A 23,773-nucleotide genomic window follows, 5' to 3' on the forward strand; every position below is an offset into this window, starting at 1 on the left:
CATCAACCCTCTGTGAAGGCAGGTAGGTGCTGCTAACCAGCTATAGATCATGCACTTTGAGAAGGCTCATTTTTTCCTACAGGCAAAAGTTTACTTCTACGATTCAAAACTTTGATTACCAGGATGGCAGGATCACAAAGAAGCAAATCTTATTATGACATCGAGTTTCCTCTTCTAATAAAATAAGACATGCAGCTTCCACAAAAAACAATATTTAACTTGAAAGGTACGGACGGGAAAAGCATTCATCGAGCTATCAACTGGGTCAATCGCACAAAAATTATCAGATTCACTAGATTTATATATAATACTCATTGCATAACACTTGAGGATTAGTCAAGTGGGGGACAAGGTTAGAAAAAAAGGCTACTTGCTCGCATCAACAGCCTATATAGGTGCCCCAGCCCTTCGGGGAGCACTTACATTTAAAAGGAAAAGAAAAGAGATCAGCCGCCTTTGCAGCTATAAACCTGGTATGGTTATCAGACGGTTACCTTATATTTACACTTGTTGAGATTTGCTCATGCCCCGCAAACCTTCCATCTCCCTCTTGTAGGGAGCTTTCTACTTCAGCTCACAAAACCTCAGAAGCAGTACAACTGCTTTCGCTGCAAGCTGAACTCCAGATACCGTTGATGACCCAGATATGAGCAGTAAAACACATGCTGGAAGATCCACTTTATGTTCCTGTATATCCACTATCATGGCCCGCATATAAGTTGGAACACCATGAATCCCAGAAATCCAGTCAGCTTCATCTCCCAGGGCATGGAGGTTGCAGCTTTTGCTGCAGAAGTAATTAGAATATAAGATCAGGAACTCAATAAAGTACTTTTTTTCAGCTCAAATTATGTGGCAACCTTTAATAGACAACACAAAAGCTTCACTACAAGTGACATATTAAAGAATGTATGTGACTTCAAATACGCTCATAAATTTTTACTAGTTTCACGTTGGTTTCAACAGCCTAATGCAATTATCCACCTTTTACATTCTGGTTTAGGACTGACATTGATGGTATCAAGGGATATTTATCACATAGTTTTTATGATAATTTTTAGAGTAAATTATGCATTAGAATGAGGAAAAGATATTTAGCAGACTTCTAAAACTAGAAAGAGTAAGTATTGAGATAATAAAAACAATTAGATGTGTCAAGGATGAATATCAAAAAGGTGCTTATTAATCATATAAAGATCAAGGAAAATGGAGATATTATTTTAAAAATTAGTTAAGACATTCTATTGATAACTTAGCTATAGCGATAAATCATGGTTGTCACAACGAGTTGGCATGGAGACGTAATACATGCATGACTTGTCCCAAGTACCTAGGCCGGGCACATGCCTTGTACATGGTATGTTCATTGTTACAAGGGTCGCAGATATCACATGGCTAGAGAAACCTTGAAGCAGCACATTAATTAAAGTCGCAAGAAAATGACATGGAAGGGCAATTAAGTAGACTAATCTTTTCTATAATATCAAGTTAGTAATAGTCTTCAATGGGTTGCAAAGGAAAGATGGTGTTTCAGGGGCTCACTTGTCATTAAAGATTTGAAGAATTCATGCAACTTGTTATCTATATAAAAGTAACCTCCAATTTTGTTTCAGCACAAGCTTCTGCTAGGTAACTGGAGTAAGACCCTAAATCCTTGTTCTTTAACAAGGACAACTTGTAATGTGATTTGTTGTGATTTGTGCAATGCTATCACAGGAGTTCTATAACATGCATGAATATGTTCATGTTGGAAGAAGTGTACATAGCCAAGGATGAAAAGTAATTTCGAAGTTTCAACAACTAAAATAACAAAAGTGACTGCCACCAACGTACCTTGGTCAAAAAGTATGCAAACATAATAAGGATGAACCTAGTGAATGAAACTACTGCTAGCACCGGATCTAGAGAGTAAATGTCTACAGCCTTCTACCTAAAAATAGAGATGCTATTTCTGTGGCCCAAACCTAGTCAACAAAAAGTATGCCAAACATGTATCTTGTAGACCCTACATACATGTGGTGACTGCAGCTCAGATAACCATTCTAGAGACTTCAAATCAAATTAAAAATTAAAAAAATATGGGCATCATATGTCCCATCTTGTAATTAACCCAGAACAAATAAGTTAAAACCAACATGTCCACATGCCTTTGGGAGCAATTGTCGACATGTATTTGTCTGGGTGTAACTAGTGAGCCAATCTCATGTAAGCACTACCTCACTGTGAACTTTACAAGTAAACAAAATATAGGACCGAACTGTTGGTCAATGTTCAAGTTCATGAACTTCGTTTCATGACAATTGAAGACACTGAGGGTTGGTTAAACATTATAGAATAAATCAACGTATCTAATGACATGGAAGGATACAAGTCAAAAGGATATGTCCTTAAAATTTAACAGGAATCAATATAATCTAAGGATACAAGTCAAAAGGCATTTAAGAACATATTCAAATGATATAAAGCAGTCAATTTCTTATGCCAGTTCCAAAGATGTTCTTTACCATTATTCAAATAACAAGATATTAAGTTAGATTTATATTCTGTAGCTATTCAGATAATCTAAGCATAAATTTGAAAAAAAACCCAAAAGAAAACCAGTGACTCTGAAATCACTTCTTTTTAACCAAACTACCATGCCAATTAGTTAGCAAAAGTAACTTACATAACAAAGTAAGTGGAATAAGTGATGGCACAGGTGATGGTGACAATCTGCCACCATTTCCAACATCTTGCACTGGACTGGGAGCATAGCTAGCTGCAGATGACAATGGTGAGTGCTCTGGGTTCCCTTTGGGAGTTGACCCCATTGCTTCATGACTTGGAGGACTGGCCAAACCTGGCAAATGATTGGAAGAAAGTGGTGGTAAAAGATGGACTGATTGACCATTATTTGGTGCCAGAGAGGGACAAGGATAATGGTTAGGAAAAGGATCAATCTTTCTTTGTGAAGGTCCAGGTGCATTCACAGACCAAGAATGCGGCTGAATGCCATTTTTGGGGGCAGGTGGATATGCCATTGGACTTTCTGATGGAGAAATTTGACAATATAAACATGGAGGCTGTTGATGTTGATCATTTGATGGAGCAGGAGCAAAAGGAGAGAGAGTAGGGTTAGAGGAAGCAGGAGGTACAGGGTAAAGAACATCATTAGATGGAGATGGAGAAGGAGGAGGAGATGGACCAGGGGCCAGCGACAAAATTGAGGGTTTAAGGTATGATGACAACTGCACTTGCCTTACTTTTCCAAAAACAGAATTGTTAAGTCCAAGATTGTTTGCATCAGGCCCTGTGATGACCTGAGCTAGTTGTTTCATTCTATCTGGTAAAAGAGTACCACTTCCAACATCTGACAAAACAGAAGCCTCGACAGTAACTGGTGGTGCCACCGTGGAACCATCTGCATTCATCAGCTTCACATATACATTCTGCATACAAACAACATATTTAATGCTTTGTTTCACAGTTCAAACATAGATTGCAAACATACGAAAAGCATATTGTAACAGGATGGGCACCTCATAAGACCTCAAATTCAGTCCAAACTTAAGTTCACTCATCAGGCGGTCAATATTCTCCAGAATCTGTTCAATGGTGTTATTTAATTTGAAGACAAATAGGACTTGTGCTCTGTCCCAAATAGAAGTCGATGGCAATGGTATAACAGTGATCCCTCCAGGAAACTTCGAAAGCTCAAAAGCAGATGGGCGCCCAAAAATTGATGATGTCAAAGATATATTAGTTTGCTGAAGGACCAGCTCTATCAGAGTCGACCTTAAAATACTTAGGGCTTGTAAACTTATTGAAGCATTTTTGGGGTTATGAAGAAAGCCAAATACCACATACGTAGAGTTTTCTGGAGACAATGGTTGCATGGAAATAATTGAAACCTGTTGAGATAATTCAATTTCTTAATCTTCTGAATAATGAGAATAAAGTTGAATATACAGAAACAAAGTGAAATCAAACCTTGGTATTTGGAATTCCAATTTCCTCAAAAATGTCATACTCCAATCTTGCAGCATCAGCAGCAAGTTGTGAAATTGGTTTTTGCAAAATGAAGCTTGCCTGGATTTCAGCTGTAACAAAACAAGATAAACATTTATCTCCAATAAGTTTCTTGATATCCCTTCCGCATTCAAATAATTACAATTACCAGTTCATCACAGGGCTATGCATGGATTTGTATATCACCTCTTAAGTACAATTACGCTATTCATATTAGCCGGTACGTATGAACATATCCATTACTCAAAATGCTTAAGTTACCACTAAATTATGGTTACAGTTTTTGCTTCTACCTGGTAACATCAGGTTAAGGTTATACTCTCCTGGTCGGGCATTATCCAGTGCAGTATATTCCACATTAATCAACAAAACATATACCATCATGTAGCAGAAAATTAAAGTTATAGATCAACCATAAAATTTGTCGATTCAAATAGCTATATTTATTAATAGATATCTCACTTGGAGCCGATTAAACCATTCCTCAAACCATGCCTGCATTATTCAGACAGAGATCTCCAATATAGAAGGGCAACATAAGCATATTCATTCTTAACTCATGCACTAATCTAGCATTCCTAACTCAAGCCTATTCCATATGCATACCATGTAACGGCATATACAGCATCATAAGCATCAAAACACAATTTCACACGTTTTATGTCTCATGTGAACCATGATAGGATAATATAAAGTCACTTATACTTGTACTAATTTCCCACAACTTATCACATAAGCCTTTTATTAAATGAGCATAATATAATTAGGATAGACTCTTAACATGTCCATATATTTTTCTACTAATTATTTGAATTATATTACGGGAGCGATCAAGCAAAAAATAAGCATAATTTTTATTTTGCGACACAAAGAAAACAAAAAGCTAGAGAAGACGCAGTTCAATCTGCTTCAAAGACCAAAGCCCCTAAAATCCCAGATCCAATATGTCCAAGAAAAACGCCAACAAGACCCAGAGTGCCCATCTCATCACACGAAACAACACCTAAATGGCAAAATACTACCCATCACCACAAGATCGACAAAGGAATCTAGGAAATGGAGCTCACCACGAAGGCTGTCGGGGTCATCGGGGACGAATACGGATCGACGCGTGCGGAAGGGTGGGAGCCAAAAGATGACGGGGAGCAGCACGCAAACGCTGAGGGCCAACACGACGAGGCTTCTAGTAGGGCACGCCCAGCGTATCCCGCCGCCGGCGTCCACTAGATCGGGCACCTCGACGAGGACTTCCTCCGGCTTCCCCATTTAGAGGGCATCGGAAGCCCCCGCACCCACTCGAACAGAGAAGAGCGATGCTCGTAGTCGCAGAAACGACGAGAAGAGAAGCGGAGACGGAGACGGAGGTGGGGGGAAGTGGGAGTGGAAGAGCAACCACCAGCTGTTCCGAATATTTTATATTGCTCTCTCGCTTTAACCTTTATTTGCTCAGCTTTAACGGGTTTGTTCACTGCCAAGCTTCGAATGACGTATTTACCCTTCTAATTTTTATATCTTTTTAAATATTATAATCTTTCACACACATCTAACAAAATCAAATTAATCAATATACTAGTAATTAATTTATATTTCTAAATATGTATATCTTTTTTGTCTCTTGAGATATCCGAATTGATTAATATATTATTTCATAAGTAATAAGTGATGTAATATTTTTTTAAAAAATTTAAATAAAATACATTTTAAAAAATATTCTCGCCCTATATTTCTGAAGAATATTAATTAAAAATAAATATAAAATAATTTTTAATATTTTTATGAAGAAGATGTTTTCGTAGAAATATTTTATTGTTATTTGATAATTAGTTATTCATTTATATATTGGTGAGTCTAAATCAAATTATGATATCTAATAATGATTTTAAGTATGATGTGTCCTCTGATCTTAGGATAATCTTTTCGGCATCAATCATAAAGCAATGCATGTATTTTTTATCATGATTTGACATGATTGACTAACTGATATATTTATTTTTTAATATAAATTATTGACTTAAAATATTTAAACTAAGATTAATAGTAATATGGCTTAACCGATTTCAAATTTGAAACTAATCAGATTATTATATTAAGTTTATATTAATTATTTTTATTTTTTCTCATATAAGTTTAATTTTTAAATAATTATAAAAAAAATATATTATATATTATATGTAAAAAAAATCAACTTTTAATATTTTTATAAAGGAAGTTGCAGTTAATGAAAATATAACCATCAGATTACTTTTAGCATACTTCCAGTTTAGAACTAATCAGATTAATTTATATTAATTATTTATTTTTTTTCCCAATATAAGTTTAATTTTCTATTAATAGAAAATATATTATATATTATATGTACAAAAAATTATCAACTACTAATATTTTTATAAATAAATTGAAATACTATATCTCATTAAACAATAACGAGTATGAATGATTAAAAAATGTTAATATATAACTAACTATATTCATTCTATTACTTATGTATTAAATTGCTACAGAATACGTACAGCATATTTAATTATAGAGATTTCACGTTTTTTATTTTAATATATATCTAAATGGTCGTCTTAAAATAAATAATATTTGATTGAAGTACTACAAATAAATCATCGATCAATTCAAGCAAACTCCAATTGGACATGCTAATTTAATATGAATCGATGAAATTAAGCTAAATCTAAAAGCATGTTCCTAATGAACGTCCATACAATGAAGTGGTAAGAAAGTCGAAAACGACTGATATTAAAATGATGTGACTGTTGATGGTATAACTCACCAAAGCATGACAGTACATTACAACAAATATGCATGTTATCAATGAATGATGTCATTGACGTACCTCCTCGAACAAATTGAAATATGTAGTCCAACTCCCGGCTTAAAACTTGATTGTGACCCATCAATTCAAGACGAGGACGGTTCGATTAAATAATGGAGAAATATAAATGTGATCGATCACGTGATAGAGCAAATATAATTCCATCTAATTGTTTTTAATATTTTATCTATGGTTAAATGATATGCTTTGCGAAGCATACAAGCGAAAGAGAAGAAGAAGAAGAAGAAGAAACCATAGGTATGTGGGACTCTGATAGGAATATTGGCCAACCACCAGACCTATGCTTTGATTGGAATTGAATTGTTGTTGAGTTGTTGAGCTACATTTATCTTTTTATCTTCTTGTAGAGTAAGAAAATTGCCAATTTGTATGATGCATGACTGTCATGTTTGTCATATTGAGATTGACATATCTTTGCACTCTTCACATGCAAAGATGTGGACAGTCCAATCATGTTAATATGATAAATCTTCTATAATATAAATTTTATTTATTTTTATATTGATTGATGATGGTTATAATACACCAGAAAAATATAATAGAAAAGAGCATAAAATAAAAGGATTTGTATGGTAGAGAATACTAAATTAGAAGTGTTTTCCTAATAGTTTATTGGAGCTAATTACATAATACCCCATATAATTATTTATCTTTAATATCTCATTTTTTTTATATTTTTAAATATTACATTTAAGATCTATGTATTTATGAGAGTAAAATATCTAACTCTATTTCTTTTCACGCATCGACTCTAAAAATATTTTAGTCACTTTAGTTTATCATTTGTCCACGTGCGATATTTTTATCAAATAGAAGCGATAAGAAACAGAGTTAAATATTTTATTTTTATAAATATAAAAATATCAATATAATTTAACAAAAAATAAAAAAAATTAAGATAATTAATTACAAAAATAATCTATAATTAACCTGATTTATTAACACCTCAAATTACCATCGTCATCATCATCTTGCCTATGATAGCGAATGGTATCACTGTGGTAGAACGCGCAAGCAACTCATGGTTTTCCAATAAAAAAACGACAACATTTTCCCCTGGTTGTGTTCGTCGTTGTGTTCGTCGGAAATAACTGACATCCAATCTCGACAAACCCCCTCCTCGTTACCATTCCCACCACCATTTTCCCCTGTTCGAATCCAATTTGTTGAAACGAAGAAGAGCAACAGCAGCGACGGCGACAGGAGAATGTCCACTTGATGGATTGTCATCCTGTGTTCCTGCAGCTTCGGTGTTGGGGTGCTTTTCGCAAACTAGTGTGGTTCTTGTTTTGCTTCTGGTTTAGGTGTCATTTCAAAGATTTGATTTTGATGCAACTGTGGCGCTGGGCAAGTTTTGGACCGTCTCGGAGACCAACAGGTTTAGATGTTGGAACAGTAATATTAAAATAAATTTTAATTAAATAAGTCCTTCGATATTAAAATATTTTTTGATTAAATTAACAAATAAATTAAATTTGTAAAAATTAAAATAAAAAATTAGAAGAAATTTTTGATTAAATTTGGACTTTAGTGTTGGAGCAATAATACTAAAAGAATCTTTGATTAAATCAAAACATGTTAAATATGTAGAAATTGAAATAAAAAAAATTAAAAAAACCTAAAAATCATATTTTCCATGGCACTCACTTGCACACTGCGATTACTGTAGCTGAGGTAAATGGATAATTTTATAATTATAGAATGTGTTATAAAATAAATTAATTGTATGTCATTTTCAAACCTTCACTTATATTTGAGTTATCAAATCTTTTTTAATACGCTAATCTTATTTTTTTAATCTTTTTTAATAAAATTTCTAAGGAGAGAGTAAAAGAATAGATGAGAAGTTACTCTCAACCGTTGATATGGGACTAAAATCTCTGAACAATGAAAGGGAATTTGACTTTTTTTTCCCTTTCCAACAATTCTCGTAAATAACTAAAAAACTCTAATTCCATTCAAATAAATAACTAAAATAAAATTATTAAAAATAAATATTGTTAGTGCATGAAATATATTCTTTTAACCGAAACGTCAACTAGCTCACACATAGTATGAAATACATACGTGAATATCTTGATTATTTATGAGAGATTATAAGGATTGCCCATATCCTTAATTATAATTGTTTATACAAGAGCACTAATCACCGTAGGGATAGGGTTAGAGATAAACTTTATATCTATATCTATATGTACTAAAATACTAATCATTATACTCTTTAGTTAATCAATCAGCTTATTATTATCACATTGAATCTTCTTCAAGAGATCGTCTATCACAATGGTTAGATTTATATTGTTAGAAGACTCATTTTAGATAAAGATTCATTCATGACACTAGTTATGTTATTCCTATACGTTTACATAGGAGTACTAATCACCATAGGGATAGGGTTAGAGATAAACTTTATATCTATATGTATTAAAATACTAATTATTATACTCCTTAGCTAATCAATCGGTTTATTATTCCCACATTGAATCTCCTTCAATAGATTGCCTATCACAAATGTTGGATTTATATTGTTAAAAGACTCATTTTAGGCAAAGACTCATTCATCTCAATGATACTAGAATCTTAGCCCTATTTAAGTTTTTAGTAAAATAGTTAACTAGATTATTATTATTTTTAATATAAAATATAAAAATAAGCAAAATCTAGTCATTTAATGGATTTTTATCTAATCTTTATGTGTATGCTTTAGGACAAGCGGTGTAAGTGCTACACGCTCAAAAGCACTTTCGATAATATGGTTTATTTAGTTGATTGTCAAAATATAATACTTCCATCAAGAAGAAATATGTATCCTATAAAGCCAAAGTCAATAATAAAAAACATCTTTAAAGTATCTAAAAACTCGTTTAAGAGCATTTTGATGAGTCAAACTAAGGTTACTAGTATATTTAGTAAGTTTGAATATAACATAAGAGATAAGAGATATCAGGTCTAGTCATATTTGATAGATAGAGGTGAGATATAATAATATGAGAGTATCTTTTTTTTATTTACAAGATTACCAATATTTTTAACAAGATGAACATTTGGATCATAAAGAGTGAAGATAGAAAATTTGAACATGATGAGATTGAGATGATATAAAATTAGAAGATTTTTGAATTTTCACTTGTAAGATAATATCAATTTTAGTAAGATCTTTTGTATGAAAGTAATGAGATAAGAATGATTTAATTTGTAACTTCTTATATATCTTATTTTTTTTAAAAACTCTGTAGAATTCTATTTCATTGTTAATTATCACTTAAAACAAAAGTATTGGGAGAGCACGTAGCTTCTAAAAGTTAGCTTCTAAAAAGGAACTTAGTGTATCGAGATAAAATCATTATCTAAGTTATTTTCAATCCTATCTCTCTTATTTCTTCATTGAGTATTGGATTCTATAAGAGTTGGGAAAAAAGAAATACACTCACTTGAGATATTTGTAGATAATTTGGTCATAAAAGAAAATATATTTTGCATCTCTAGATTTAATTAGAGAGTTATTTAAGATTTCAGTTATTTCAGAATTTACTATAGAGGAAGTATCCTACAAAGATAACATCCAGGGACATATCTTCTTTTTCTTGGGTTATGAGATATTAACCTTAGCTAAACACTCTTGTATTTGAAAGTAACTTATGTGTGATTTATAATCATTGCAAAGTTCATTGGCTTATGTCTTCTTTTTCTTGTTGCTTCTTTATGATTTATAATCATAAGAGAATCTCCCCTTATCTATTTTTATTTTCAATTCATTATAAGTGTACTCACCTCTTTTATCATATCTTAGAGTTTTAATTTGTTTTCAAGTTGGTTTTCAATGCCTTATATCTTAAATTTGATATAAATAAATTTCTTGTTATTTTTCTAACCTCATAACTTATATCTTGAACTCATATTGTGAAGAAATAATATTTTTTTCAGAAAAAAATATTATTTTTCTAACATCATAACTAATATCTTGTACCCATATTGTGAAGTAATAATATATAACATATATGTATTTTTCTTGTAATCTATAAGAATACATAGGCTGTACTTAAACTTTGGAGGAATAAATATGAAGCTTATAAGTTTAAAAGTATATAGTTTTGCTTTATAAATTATAATAATTTTAACAAACACACATTTTTATGTTATTGATCGAAAAAGTTCGTTAAGGTCAATATGCGCAAAAGGTAATGATCCATCTAAAATTCACTCATCCATATGAAATTTTTTATATTTTGATTTCTTAAATACTTATTCGAAATATTCAAAATTAGGATAAGTAAATTGTTTATTTTTTACAATAACAACATTAGCATATATAAAATAATTTGACATTATAGAGGCACCCTCAATGTTGTGCAAATTTTTAGGAGTATAAACAAAAATGAAATTGCTGACTTGCTGATTTATAATCTTAAAATAATAAGAAGTTTATTATTATTATTATTATTATTATTATTATTATTATTATATAATATAAGCTCTTGATGGAATTTAAAGTCATGATCTTTACCAACTAAAACAACCTGCAATTTCGTTTTTTTTTAATATTATGTTATTGTTAATTGTTGGATTAGTTTATTATGTCTTCCAAGCAAGTGGATCAGTGACAATTTCTTTAATCATATATATATATATATATTATAGTAAGTAATATTTCTCGGATTTAAAACAAATCAAAGTGAGGTGATGTAGATTTTTAATAAATTAAATAAAAAATAAATTACATATATAATAATAAAAAGAATTATGAAATAAAAATTGCAACTCATTTTCATTAATTTTAGTTATTATACCATCGAATCCATCTGTTGAAGTTTCTATTTTTTCGCTAAACATTGCGTAAATTTCACATATTTTTAATTCTATCTGTCAATTTATTATTTTTCGCAAAATTTTTGAAGAACTTGCCGTAATTGTCCTCCGCTCCGATCCGATCCGTCCTCTGTTCCGAACCTCTTTTCTCGAAGTCTCATTCTCTCTCTCTCTCTCTCTCTCTCCTCTCCTCTTCTCCTCTCTTTTTGTGCTTCCTTCCCTGCGGGGTACGAAGGAACCGGACGGATCCGCCTCCTAGTCTCCTCCTCCTCCGGCATCCGCTTGGTCGCGGCCGTCGCCTAAGAGGTAAGCGTTCGTCCTCCTCCTAGGGTGCTGCTAAGATCGGACGGATTGGCTGTGCCGCTCCGATCCTGGATGATACTTTGTTTTGAGTCGGGGATCCCTAATTTTTTTTCGTCGTCTCCGGCGTGTTGGGGATCGGATGAGTTTTGAATTCTTGGCGACTGTATTGAATGTCGTCTAGTCTTGGCAGATTTTAATAGGGATGATTTTGTCTCACCCAAGGTCTTTTGAGATCAGGTTTTGGATCGAAGATCCCCTTGAATATACATTGCTCGTTCGTTCGAAAGGCGTACTATGATTTTAGATCAGACTATGAGGATTGTAACCAGAATGGTTATAACGAAAAGAAATTTTTTAGGAAAACGACCACAAATTGGCCACTGGTGTGACCTATTCGAATGGGAATTGAGTACAGGTTATTGTTCCAATTGAGTATATTCAGCTTAGTCATAGTGTCCATGACTTCTCGTTAAAGATACTATGTTTTGCTCTTTCCGACGCACCAAAATATGGCAGTACGCGATCAAGCCTGATTGCAGAGCTGAGCCTTTTTGTCCATTTGATTGGGCTAACTTTTGGAAGCCATATGGTATAAAAATTATACATTTATGGATTGAGAGCATGGCCAATATTGTACTCGATGGAGCCATTTGGTGACCCTTTAATGATAAGTTAATTACTTCACCATGATCAACATTGTTCTGAAAAATGATGGGAATATAGTTCCAGTCAGAACTCAATGGGCCATGCCTTAACAGACCAAATAAGCCATCGAATGAGATAATAAGCAATAAGCAATGCTTTCATGATCTGATTAAAATTTTGTCCCATCCACTTAGCATTGAAATTCCTTCACCTCTGTCCTTCGTTGATGATATGGAAGAACTTGGAACATGGAAAACTGTGTTTTAATATGCTCTTATAGTAAGTATTGTTAGATCTTTATACCTCCCTAGGTTAGTGGTGACACATGCTTAAGACGTGGTTGGTGCAGTAAGGCATGTGTTATGTAGCACCTACTTGGGTTGGCACCGCAATGAAATTTTACATTGTCAAGAATAAAACAACATGAAGTTAACTCCTAAGGAGTATAATAACTAGGTAGCTAGCTAAACACAGAAGCATCCAAGAGAGGTCATGTAGGAATTTGGTATTAAAAGAATTAGACAAGACAGTCAACTTATCTTCTTGTCAAAACAATTCAATGGTCATTTACAAACTATTTGCATGAATTTTCATGATCAATATAGCTAACTGCCTAACTCCAAAATTCTTGAATATGCACAGCATGGCATGAGCATCTTCAGACTCCTATTATATACTAGGAATGCATTAAACAAGCCCACCTAAACTCTTATGATTGTGTCAGGGTTTGTAGTTGTAGATTGGAAAAAGACTAGTCTAACAGCCAAAGACCATGTCGAGTTCTAATCTCCCACTATTAACCTTCATTCCTCTCATTTTAGGACAAAAATGGTTTGTTAGAACTTAGTATAGGCTTCTGCCATGGTGGGGTCTAGTGAAGGTAAGATGTTTGTAGCCTCATCCTTTCACGATATGATACATTCACAAATAGTCTATGCTATGTACTCTTGCCAGTAGGAAAACTGCAAAAGAAGCCAACGAATTCGAAGTACTAAGACATATGAATCTACAAGTTCATAACTCATCATGATATTGTGCTGATAACTTAGTTTCTAGTGTTAACTGTTGATCATTATATGATTTGCTAAGTAGCTAACTTATCTTTTTTATTAGAACCTATTTCATTTTATTGCACATGATGGGTTCAGGTTCTCTGAGGACGAAAGGTTGTTATCTGATAATCAATCTCAAGCATGGTATGTTCTTCTATTATTTTTTCTCTTTGATATTATGGAACTTGGTTGTGCTTACATCTGATATTTATGAGGGTTCTTTGATACTTGTCCTGTTTGTACAGCTGAAACTAGTTTAGTTTTGCTCATTGAACAAAATATTTCTTGTACATCTAATGTGTAGAAAAAAAATGCACATCCCCTTTTATCACCTCTAATTTCTCAGGAATCATCATAAAGTTGGAATTTGGAAATCTTGTAAATGTCCTCCAAAGTAAATAAAACTCTTATGAATTCCTTTCTGGATAATCGTAGTTATGATTTGTTGGAATTTCCAGTCCCAACAGAAACTACATACTTTATGGATTGATTAATTAGCAAGTGTAGCATGGATTGCCAAAACAAGATAGACTTGCTATAAATCAAGGTCTATTTTCCCCTTTTAACGATGAAGAATAAAGTATATTCAGAAGTACTCATTGTGATGATTTGATATTTTAAGTTATTGAACCTTAATCAAAACCTTAGTTTAATCTTGGTTAAGACGACTTCTACTAGCACACAGTGACACCGTGGGCATATATGAATGGATAAATTGCTCGTACTTTATTAATTTATAACTTAGTGCAATTTTATGCCTTGGTTGTATTTACTATCTTTATCCAAATTCTTCTGTTGTTGCATTGTCAAATGATCTTCACTTGTGGATTTCTATGCAAAAAGATAAGGTTTGAAAACTTTTTATCTTCTTAAAATATTTTTTTGGGGTACTTCATAGGCTATCAGTGCTAACCAAGGGTTATTATTTTGTGTTACCTAGTTGTGCCGATCAGCATATATCAACGTTGCTCTAGCCATATGCTGGCTTTTCTAGTATGGTTGACATGCTTGTGCTGATTTTTTTTAGGTAATATGTTGAAACATATGTTTTCCATGCCCATCAACATGGTGATCCTGATGACCAACTACTATGTATAGTTAATATTTATTGGTAAAAAAGCAGTTGTTTGATATATGGGTTTGATTGATAATAGTTTCATTATATGATTCACCAAACAAATGGAGGAATAGTAAACTGAACATTGCTTCCATCTGAAAGTGCAAGTACCTTGACTTTGACCAAATAAATGATGTTTTTTGGCAAGTACAAAGTTCCCTGAACTTCATCATCATACATCTTGTAACGTATTCAGGGGTTTTCTTAAATTGCCTGCAAAATGTTTTGCTGTTTTGACATCTTAATTTCTCCTTATATTATCCAGAATTACATTATTGGAGCATTCAAGCCACCATGTAACATTACAATCTCATTTGCTGATGGGAAAACCCGAAAAAAGGTAAAACAATGTTTATATTTAGAATATCTGATTGATATTTATTTGTATCAACCCTATGCTTGAGTACTTTCAGTCTCAGTACAAGTTAAACTTACAGTATGTTCTCTTGTGGTGGGGATATTTTCGTATTTGTACAGGCTTCTATAAAGAAGGAAAATGGACAGACTGCAATGGTTCCACTTTTCCAAAGCCTAGAAAACATTGTAGGGGAGGTACTTTACATACTTTTGAAGATTTTAGTATTGTTTGTTTTCACAGCACTACTATACAGTGACAATTTTTGGTATGCAAATAATGTATGGATAAATCATAGCAGTAAATCCAATATGCAGGTGTCTATCGAACCTATTCAAGGAAAAAAAATTGAACATACTGGTGTGAAAATCGAGCTTCTTGGTCAGATTGGTATGCCTCGTTTAACCAATTAATTCTATGCTAGTATCAATAAACAGCTTGATTGCTAATGCTACTGTGATTGTGATATTGTTATGTAACAAATCGAGAATAACTGACTCTAGCACCTAATGATTTTGGCCTACTATTTTTAGTTTTTGTTTAAAATGTTTAAAATTAAAAACTGCAGTAGAATATATTTTTGGTGACTTCATTTCTATATTTTGTTTCTTGGAAGTAAAACTACGATTGTCTAGTTCTCAGTGAGTTAAGAACATAACTAGCAAACATGTTTATAAACTTCAAAAACAAAATAAAAATGAAAAACGATGTTTTCACTTTTCACTTCTCACCATCAAAAACTTAAACATCAAAAATAGATCTTAGGTGGATTTTTTTTTTCAGTACTAAGTTAGCAGCTTCCAAAAGAAGTAAACTCATTCAAGAATCTCTTTTTTTTTCTTATTATTCCTTTTCTTTTGTTTTTCTTTTGCATAGTCCATAGGAAAACTGATGGCCTTGTCACCCTCAAAGCAAAGAATAGACATAAAAGAAAAGATAAATACAATAGTGCACATGCTTCTTGTATAGAAAAACACCAAGAGACGTATAAATACTCTGATATGAAGATACGGAATGGTTTAGAATTTGTTTTGTTCCTTTTTTCAAGTATATTCTTTTTTTTCCACGGTTATCTGGGAAAAAGCAGGCTAGCTGGTTACTTGCTGAAGCCAACTATAGTGATTAACAACAACCTCTACAAATTGAAACATTATTTGGAGTTATTATCAATTCAATGTTTCTGTGATAAGAATTGTGTGTAGTTTATTGCTTTAAGTACATAAGCATTCCACTTGAAAAGTTGGAAGAGAGGAAGAAAGAGCAAGTCTATGTTTTTTCCTTTTTCTTTTTTGGGATACTTGCTGGGTCCAACTATAGCTATTAGCAACTACCTTGAGAAAGTGAAAATGATCGTTGGACTTATTATCTATTTACTGACTGCTTGTTGTGCTTAACTATCTGTAACTTGTTACTTTAGTTACAGTAGCTTTTTGCGTCGCTCTAGTTCCCTAGATAACATTGGTATAAGAGCCTTACTGCCATGCTTGCTTTTCTTGGTCTAGAGTAGCGCAGATTTCTTTGCAGTATCAGAATAAGAATCTCCTAAGAATTTACTTAATTAGAGATAACTAAAATATGCATACATCCACAATATGTCCATGTAACCAAAGCAAAGTGTTACTGTTGTATTTAGATGTTTTGAGCATTTTCTGCTTTTCTTTTACTAAAATATTGCCTTTGTTTTCCTTATTTTGTTTTCTCATATTCTTGCAGAGCTATATTTTGACAGAGGAAACTTTTATGACTTTACCTCTCTAGGTTAGTTGGTAATTCAATTTTTATTACATGTCATTTATGTTGCAAAGCCATCAAATGGGTCTGAGTGCATATTGTCAAGCATCGAAATGCATGAATACCTTAACTTCGGACACTATACTCAATAAGCATCCCACTAAGACCCAGATCGGAAGATCTCTGTTGTTTATGTAAATGGTGTCTAAACTGGTCACTGGTGTACATTTTGACTCTCAGTGAGTTAGTAGGATTTTTGTAAATAAAACCACCAGACAAAATCAATCCTAAGTTTGTGTTTTCTAACAATAGTATTCTAGTTTTTGTAGGACCTCAAGTAATAGTTAGATGTTTCTGTGATCATCCTACTCTGAAACAACTCTTTCCTATAGTGTCATTTTTGGAGCATTCAGCCTTCATACTTCACACTAATGTTTCAGGGACAAGAACTTAAGTTGATGAGAAGGATGAAACCTACTATGGCAAGAATCTAGTCCCATATTACAAAATATAGATTTTCTTGGTATATATATATATATATATATATATATATGTGGGAATGAATTTATTTATTTATTCACTAAGATTTTATGACACAGGACAAACAATCAGTCACAATAGTCTAATCATGTCACTGATCTTTAATTGAATGAAACAAATGATGATTGTATCAATTTTCTCGGAAGTCGTATGAGGCACATAAAACAGGAAAACATCGCTTTTCCGTGATAGTTTTCATAGCCTTATCTTAAGGACCATTGATTGAACAGAGAAAAAGAAATAAGATATTTTTTTCCATGATAGTTTATATAGCCCTATCCTAAGGACCATTGATTGAATAGAGAAAAAGAGGAGGCACAAAGCAAGAGGTGGCAGCAAATAAGATCCTTTTTTTTAATATTTGCAAGAGACAGTTATAGCCTCAATTTACTAATGTAAACAAATTCGTCAACACCTATAAAATTAGAAAAAGACAAAATAAATAAATGAATTCTTAAATACATCGGCAATTCCTTTCACTCTTCTATATATTTTTGAAAAGGTGGATGTTGAGGCCAAATTAGTGGAAATGGTTAAAGGCTATTGATCACAAAGGGAACATAACCAAACTGAGGATCCAGAAGTTCAAGAATAAGATAACATGCCAGTGAAAAAACTTTTGATCTGATATTTTTCTAGCATTTTGAACTAATTATAGTAACTTATTGCCTTTTTTTTGTTCGTGTCTTTGTTATAAAATAACTCGAGCCAAAATTTCCATGTTTTTTATCAAGGTCTAACCACCTAAGAGTTAAAATTTGAGAGGTTCTGCATGTAATTTGAGTTACTAGGACAAGGTATATGGTTTTAATTCTAATGTGAAACTACATAAGTAAAACTTTTCTTTTAAAAAGTTAAGAACAATGTGCCGAAGTATGAACTTTTATGCAGAGAATTGATTATATTTAAATTCTAATAACATGATATTATTTACAGTGCGGGAGCTTGATATTCCAGGTGATATATATGAAAGAAAAACTTTCCCATTTGAGTTCTCATCAGTTGAGATGCCCTATGAGTCATATAATGGTATCAATGTGAGGTTAAGGTGAGCATACCTTTCCTTGTTGCTGATACCTTAGTAAATAAATTTAACATGTTTTCCAGTAATCATGTATTGAGCTAGTATCTTTTACCAATGCCATCCTTGTACAGAATTATATTTAGGGTCTTTACCGACAAGTTATGCATAGTGAATGGAAATGAATAGAGCGGACACCTAGAGTGTTGCAATTAAGTTCTTTTGTTGCTTCAAAAGACAATTTGAATCCTGATTTGTTTTGATTCTAATATGACATTCTTTATTGTTGAATGGAAGGATATTGCATTCAGTTTGAAATTGAAAGTGCTTGGTGTTGGGCTTGGTTCATCATCTACCATCACTTATCTGATTCTATAATTTACACTTTTTTATCCTAGATCAAAATGCAAATTTTATGATCTATACTAGTTCGGAAATGCTTTAAGGGTATAAATGACAATTAAGACAAGCCAAATAGTAAAAAGTTGGTGAAGAGAATGAAATTGATTCTATTATTGTAGCAAGAAAGTTATTTCACAACAAGCTAGGATTAGCATGGATTGAGGATGAGAGAATGAAAATTAATTTAGGTGATCAGACAACTCCATGGAACTTAAGTGAACCAGTAAAGAAAAGTCAACATCTTTAAATTATACATGTTCCTTGAAAATTTAGAATTGTTGTCGCAGACTTTAGTAAGGAAGTGTGAGACAGAATGTGATAACTCTAAAATAATTATAAAATAATCATGTGTGATATATCAAAATGTCAAGAAATATTTTTTGTAACTGTTTGAAGAGTTGAAGATAAATTTTTGATTGATCGATTTACTCTTTTAAGATATTATTTTTTATACTGTTCTGAATTGTTTGCAGCATTCTGTCTTGATCTCTTTCTCCAATGAAAGTTGCTATGTGAATTTAATCATGTTTGAGTTTTAGTCCATGTTGACCTTTTTTACACTATAAGCATTTGCTTCTAGAATTTTGGTATTATTTGGGACAACAGCTACCTTGAGAGATCAATGTGTCGGCATGTTTGATATCAGTGACTGACAAGCAGCAACCATATCTCCTATTATATTGCAGGTACATTTTGAAAGTGACAATCAGTCGGAACTATGTAAGCAACATTGTCGAGTACCAAGATTTCTGGGTAAGTTCTTTCTATCATCATGGTTGTTAAACATTTGGTAGCTTAAAATGCAACATTTCCATATTAGAACTGATCCTTTATGCCCTAATTTCTTGTTAAACTATGGAGAGGCATGCTGAAAACAAACTGAAATTTGACGATTCAGATGTCTGGTACCACAAGTATTTTTTCATCCTGCAATATGTAAATGCTGAATGCCATGCGTGTTGACAATCTGAAAAATTCATGTTCAAGATAACAAATTTCAATTTGAACATGCTTCCAAAATATAGTGGGATGGACTCTTGTTGGTACACGACTGCACATGTATTATACAAAAAATCAAATGCTATGAGACAGTATGTTAATCAGACAAAATCTTCAGTGGTACATCTAGTCATAGCAGATTCTAGATTTTGTTTATTCTATCATGCTTGTGTTTTCTTTGAATATTACACTGCATCACAGAATTTCCTTCCCAACAATTTTCCACATGCTGATCTCTTACAAAACCGATAAAAGGTAAAGTCAGCTTGGTGAGAGCTGGTTGCTCATGGGCAATTGTTAGGACAACTCATTTTTTATTAGTTTTCTTTTATGAATTTGGTGTTTTCTCCATTCCTTTGCATACTTTGACTCATGTTGTTTACTTTGTTATAACATCAGGTTCGCAACTATACCCCAGCACCAACAATTAACAATAGCATTAAGGTCAGTGTATCTTCTGGATGGTAATAGCAAAAACTTTGACTTAGTTATGGTATTATGTGCTCTCTTATCCACATATGTATCTGTGGAATCAGTGTATTTTCATATAATATGGATTGTAGTAAGGTCTGTCATACTGAAGCGTACCGCCCGTATCGGGCGGTATGTACCGGTTCGACAAGTTACTGGTATGCGGACCGCCCGGTACCGCTACAGTGCTACAGCACTACACTGTAGCACTGCTACAGTATAAAAATAAAATTATTCGGTATACCGGTACCGTACCATACCGAGCTCGGGTCAAAACGCTGGTACGGTACGATACAGCGAACCTTGGATTGTACTACTGTGTATAAAGGAATTGTGTTGTGATTTAATGCCCCTTAGACTTCCTGCACAATATATGGGAAGCGACAATCATAGAGTAGCAAGTGCTGCATGGAGTTTCTAGAACCTACACATTATTCAACTAACATTGGCATATAATATAGGTGACAAGTGAAACAGCAATCATTGTGGTTTTGAATTTATTTCATGTGACTATCACATTGATAAACAAAAAAGCCCTGTGTTCCAAATAATCGTAAGTACTTTATGTGGGTAAAGCATGTCACTGTTTTTTCTGTCAGACGAATTTTAACTTACTACTATCTATTCATCTTGTATGCATCAAGACTAGGTATCTGATATTGCATTTTACCATTCCGGTTCATTACATCATTATGATGTCTTAGCTATGACATCCTTTACAAAGTACCAGAACATGTATGGAAAAGGTAGTCTTGCAAAATGAAAATGAACAACCTCAGTCCATTAACCCATGCATCTATCTTCAAATATTAATTTTTTTCTTCAGTGTTTCGAAGTTATAACCATTCTGTCTTAGGTCCTCATTTCCACTAAGATGTCATTTATTCCCGTTACAAGGTTTCAAGCACATGTTACACCATTCGATGCAAACTAGTAGTTATCAGTCCAATGACCTACTGGATTTTGTCTAAATGCATCTCGGTATACCACGTGGTAAAGTTATTGGTGTTTAGCTGTATCAAGCAATAAGCCTACGGTACAACAAGTTCCACATGTCCTATACTTTTGATCAGGGTTCTTAATTTCGATGTGTACCACCTGGTACGGGCGGTACATATCGGTCCAAGAGGATATTGATACGCAGACCGCCCTCTACCAGGTGGTACCAATGTTTTGACCTCGTATCGAGCGATACAGGATCTGTACCATCTTGTAGTTGTCGAAATCTGATCCTTACCGAGGCATATCGGTTGGTACACCCTGGGTTTTGATTGTTGCCGAGGTGTATTGATTGGTATGCCCCAGCATACCATCGGTACACCTCGGTACGTATTGTATTGAGCAGGGCTCGGTACACTAGTACGGACCGAAATTGAGAACCTTACTTTTGATTAGTAATGAATTTTTTAACCTTATAGTTCCTTGTTTTTTTTTTAATCAGTAATCACAGATAACTGGTGTCTCTGTGTGAAGAGTAAAATAAAGTCGAATTATGACAAGAAAATGTAGTTGAGTGATCCTGAAGTTTTTCTTAAAGAAACCTAAAAAAGCAATTAAATTTAATTGTCCTAGCCTCCTAGGAACTATCAGAGGTCTGAATTTTATTAAAAGCAGTTGTAAGCATGCCATATTTAGTTTCTCCAGACCTTTAGTTAGTTGATGTTTCAACTTGTATGGTTATTTTTGCAGATGGAAGTTGGCATCGAAGACTGTTTGCACATAGAGTTTGAATACAATAAAAGCAAGTAAGTTTTAGTTATATACTTAACTACGTTTTTGCTATTAGGTGTAAGTATAGGTATTTGCTTCGCTGAAATGAACTTATTCCTTCTAGGTATCACCTGAAGGATGTTATAATTGGGAAAATCTACTTTCTTCTCGTAAGAATCAAAATAAAGAATATGGAACTTGAGATCAGACGCCGAGAATCAACTGGTTCAGGGCCCAACACATATGTTGAGACAGAGACGCTAGCTAAATTTGAGTTAATGGACGGTGCTCCTGTTAGAGGTACATATATTGGACTAGCTCCGTGTCCTTACATTATTCTGCATTTTCTTCCAGAAACTTTGGTTGAGTATATAAGTTCATGCCATGTTTTCACAGTTCAGACTGATTGCTTAATCAACATAACATCTATATGCCTGTGTCGATGTTATCCTATATTTTGAATCTTTAAATTCTTGGGACAAATATTTGCAGTACATGCTTATTCTTGGAGCAAAGTCATAACTGTCTAATTTTTCTTCGGGTTCTTGGTGGCACCGTTAGTTTGTCTTCTTCTTTTCTCTTTTCCTGCTACAAGCGACAGGTACTTGTGCATTTTCAGATGCTATTCACTTTCTTTGGGTAACTAAAAAAATTATAACCTTGCTAGAAAGCTGTACAATGCAAATTGTGCAGTTATGTACAAAGCACCAGAGTGAGACTCACACCACTACAATCCCAGAGAAGGCCACTGACATCCAACTTTGCTTTTCTGTAAGCCAATACACAATACATTAATCCAAACTTTTCTCAGACAATTGAAAGATCGTTCCACTTTTAATTTGCAGAGAGGAAGATTTATCCTGATTAAGCTTACTCCATTCTGCATTCTACCTGTTGTACTCAAAGCAGAGAGTAAAGCATTAATCTTATTCTGGTGCCATACTAGTCTTTTTAAAAACCAGGGAATGAAGCATTTGAAATACTGCAGCATGAAAAGGAGAGCTGTAATATAACCTGAAGTCAGGAATCGAAAACCTTACTTTTATCAATCTGAAATAGATGCCAAAGGCCCAAAGTGAATTTGTATATGCTTGGTTGCAATCACACCAAATCTCTTTGGAATTTGATGTGAACTTCCTCTCCTTTCCATGATTATTGGACATTCTTATTCATTAATATCCTTGGTATATGAACTATAATTTTCTTTTGTAGATTCACTGTCAGTTTCAGTTTTAATGTCTTTCTTTCATTCCTTTTTTTTTTTTCCCCAGGGGAATCAATCCCTATAAGGTTGTTTCTGAGCCCTTATGAGTTAACACCTACATATCGCAACATCAACAACAAGTTCAGTGTGAAATATTTCTTGAATCTTGTTCTCGTGGATGAGGAGGATCGACGGTATTTCAAGCAGCAAGAGATCACCATATATCGCCTCCAGGAGACTTCTTGAGGTTTATGGTCAAGAGAAGCTTCAGAGTTTGTAAAAGAAACTACCAATGGTTCTGATTTAACTAGTGCATCAACTTTTCTTGAAGACTCCGAATTGGATTGTCTTTGCTCATGTTTTGCTAATCAACTTGTGTGACACTCGAGCTTCCTCGTGACGCCAACTGCAGACACTTGTATTATGACAATCTGCAAGGCTGCTAGCCAAAATGCTTATGATTTGTGAATGCTAAGATTTTCTTCACACTATCATCACATCTTTCCATTGTGAATAAAACATTCTACGATAGTTTGATAAATTTTGTCATTCATATCGGTTTATTTA

At 33.3% G+C, this 23,773-nt stretch overlaps 2 protein-coding genes across 3 annotated transcripts; one reads left to right on the forward strand and one right to left on the reverse strand.

Moving 5' to 3' along the window:
• Window positions 1-280: 280 nt before the first annotated feature.
• On the reverse strand, window positions 281-5,418 carry LOC103984042 (uncharacterized). The gene is made up of 5 exons (XM_009401446.3): window positions 5,076-5,418; window positions 3,970-4,079; window positions 3,519-3,890; window positions 2,666-3,428; window positions 281-787 (listed from the first exon to the last, which is right to left on the reverse strand). Exons 1-5 carry the CDS (start codon window positions 5,272-5,274, stop codon window positions 702-704), a joined length of 1,530 nt encoding a protein of 509 aa, XP_009399721.2. The 5' UTR covers window positions 5,275-5,418; the 3' UTR covers window positions 281-701.
• Window positions 5,419-11,710: 6,292 nt separating this feature from the next.
• Window positions 11,711-23,773, forward strand: LOC103984043 (vacuolar protein sorting-associated protein 26A). 2 transcript variants are annotated; one of them, XM_065108117.1, is made up of 12 exons: window positions 11,711-11,962; window positions 13,718-13,800; window positions 15,039-15,113; window positions 15,251-15,325; window positions 15,446-15,518; window positions 16,842-16,886; window positions 18,336-18,447; window positions 19,509-19,575; window positions 20,221-20,265; window positions 21,982-22,037; window positions 22,127-22,302; window positions 23,274-23,773. In XM_065108117.1, exons 2-12 carry the CDS (start codon window positions 13,798-13,800, stop codon window positions 23,450-23,452), a joined length of 906 nt encoding a protein of 301 aa, XP_064964189.1. In that variant the 5' UTR covers window positions 11,711-11,962; window positions 13,718-13,797; the 3' UTR covers window positions 23,453-23,773. The 2 variants fall into 2 exon arrangements, with proteins under 2 accessions (XP_064964189.1, XP_009399723.2); XM_009401448.3 differs by having other exon boundaries at window positions 13,753-13,800.

The sequence above is a fragment of the Musa acuminata genome, chromosome BXJ2-5 (assembly GCF_036884655.1).
Source record: "Musa acuminata AAA Group cultivar baxijiao chromosome BXJ2-5, Cavendish_Baxijiao_AAA, whole genome shotgun sequence".
In the NCBI taxonomy this organism is placed as follows: Eukaryota; Viridiplantae; Streptophyta; class Magnoliopsida; order Zingiberales; family Musaceae; genus Musa; species Musa acuminata.

Coding starts and splice junctions, on each gene's coding strand:
- LOC103984042 (XM_009401446.3), bottom strand. CDS start 5,274: ATGGGGAAGCCGGAGGAAGTCCTCGTCGAGGTGCCCGATCTAGTGGAC. Junction 3,429..3,518: donor TGAATTTGAGGTCTTATGAG/GTGCCCATCCTG, acceptor GTTTGTATGCAG/AATGTATATGTGAAGCTGAT. Junction 788..2,665: donor TATTCCACTTACTTTGTTAT/GTAAGTTACTTT, acceptor TTACTTCTGCAG/CAAAAGCTGCAACCTCCATG.
- LOC103984043 (XM_065108117.1), top strand. Junction 20,266..21,981: donor CAATTAACAATAGCATTAAG/GTCAGTGTATCT, acceptor TTATTTTTGCAG/ATGGAAGTTGGCATCGAAGA. Junction 22,303..23,273: donor GGACGGTGCTCCTGTTAGAG/GTACATATATTG, acceptor TTTTTTCCCCAG/GGGAATCAATCCCTATAAGG.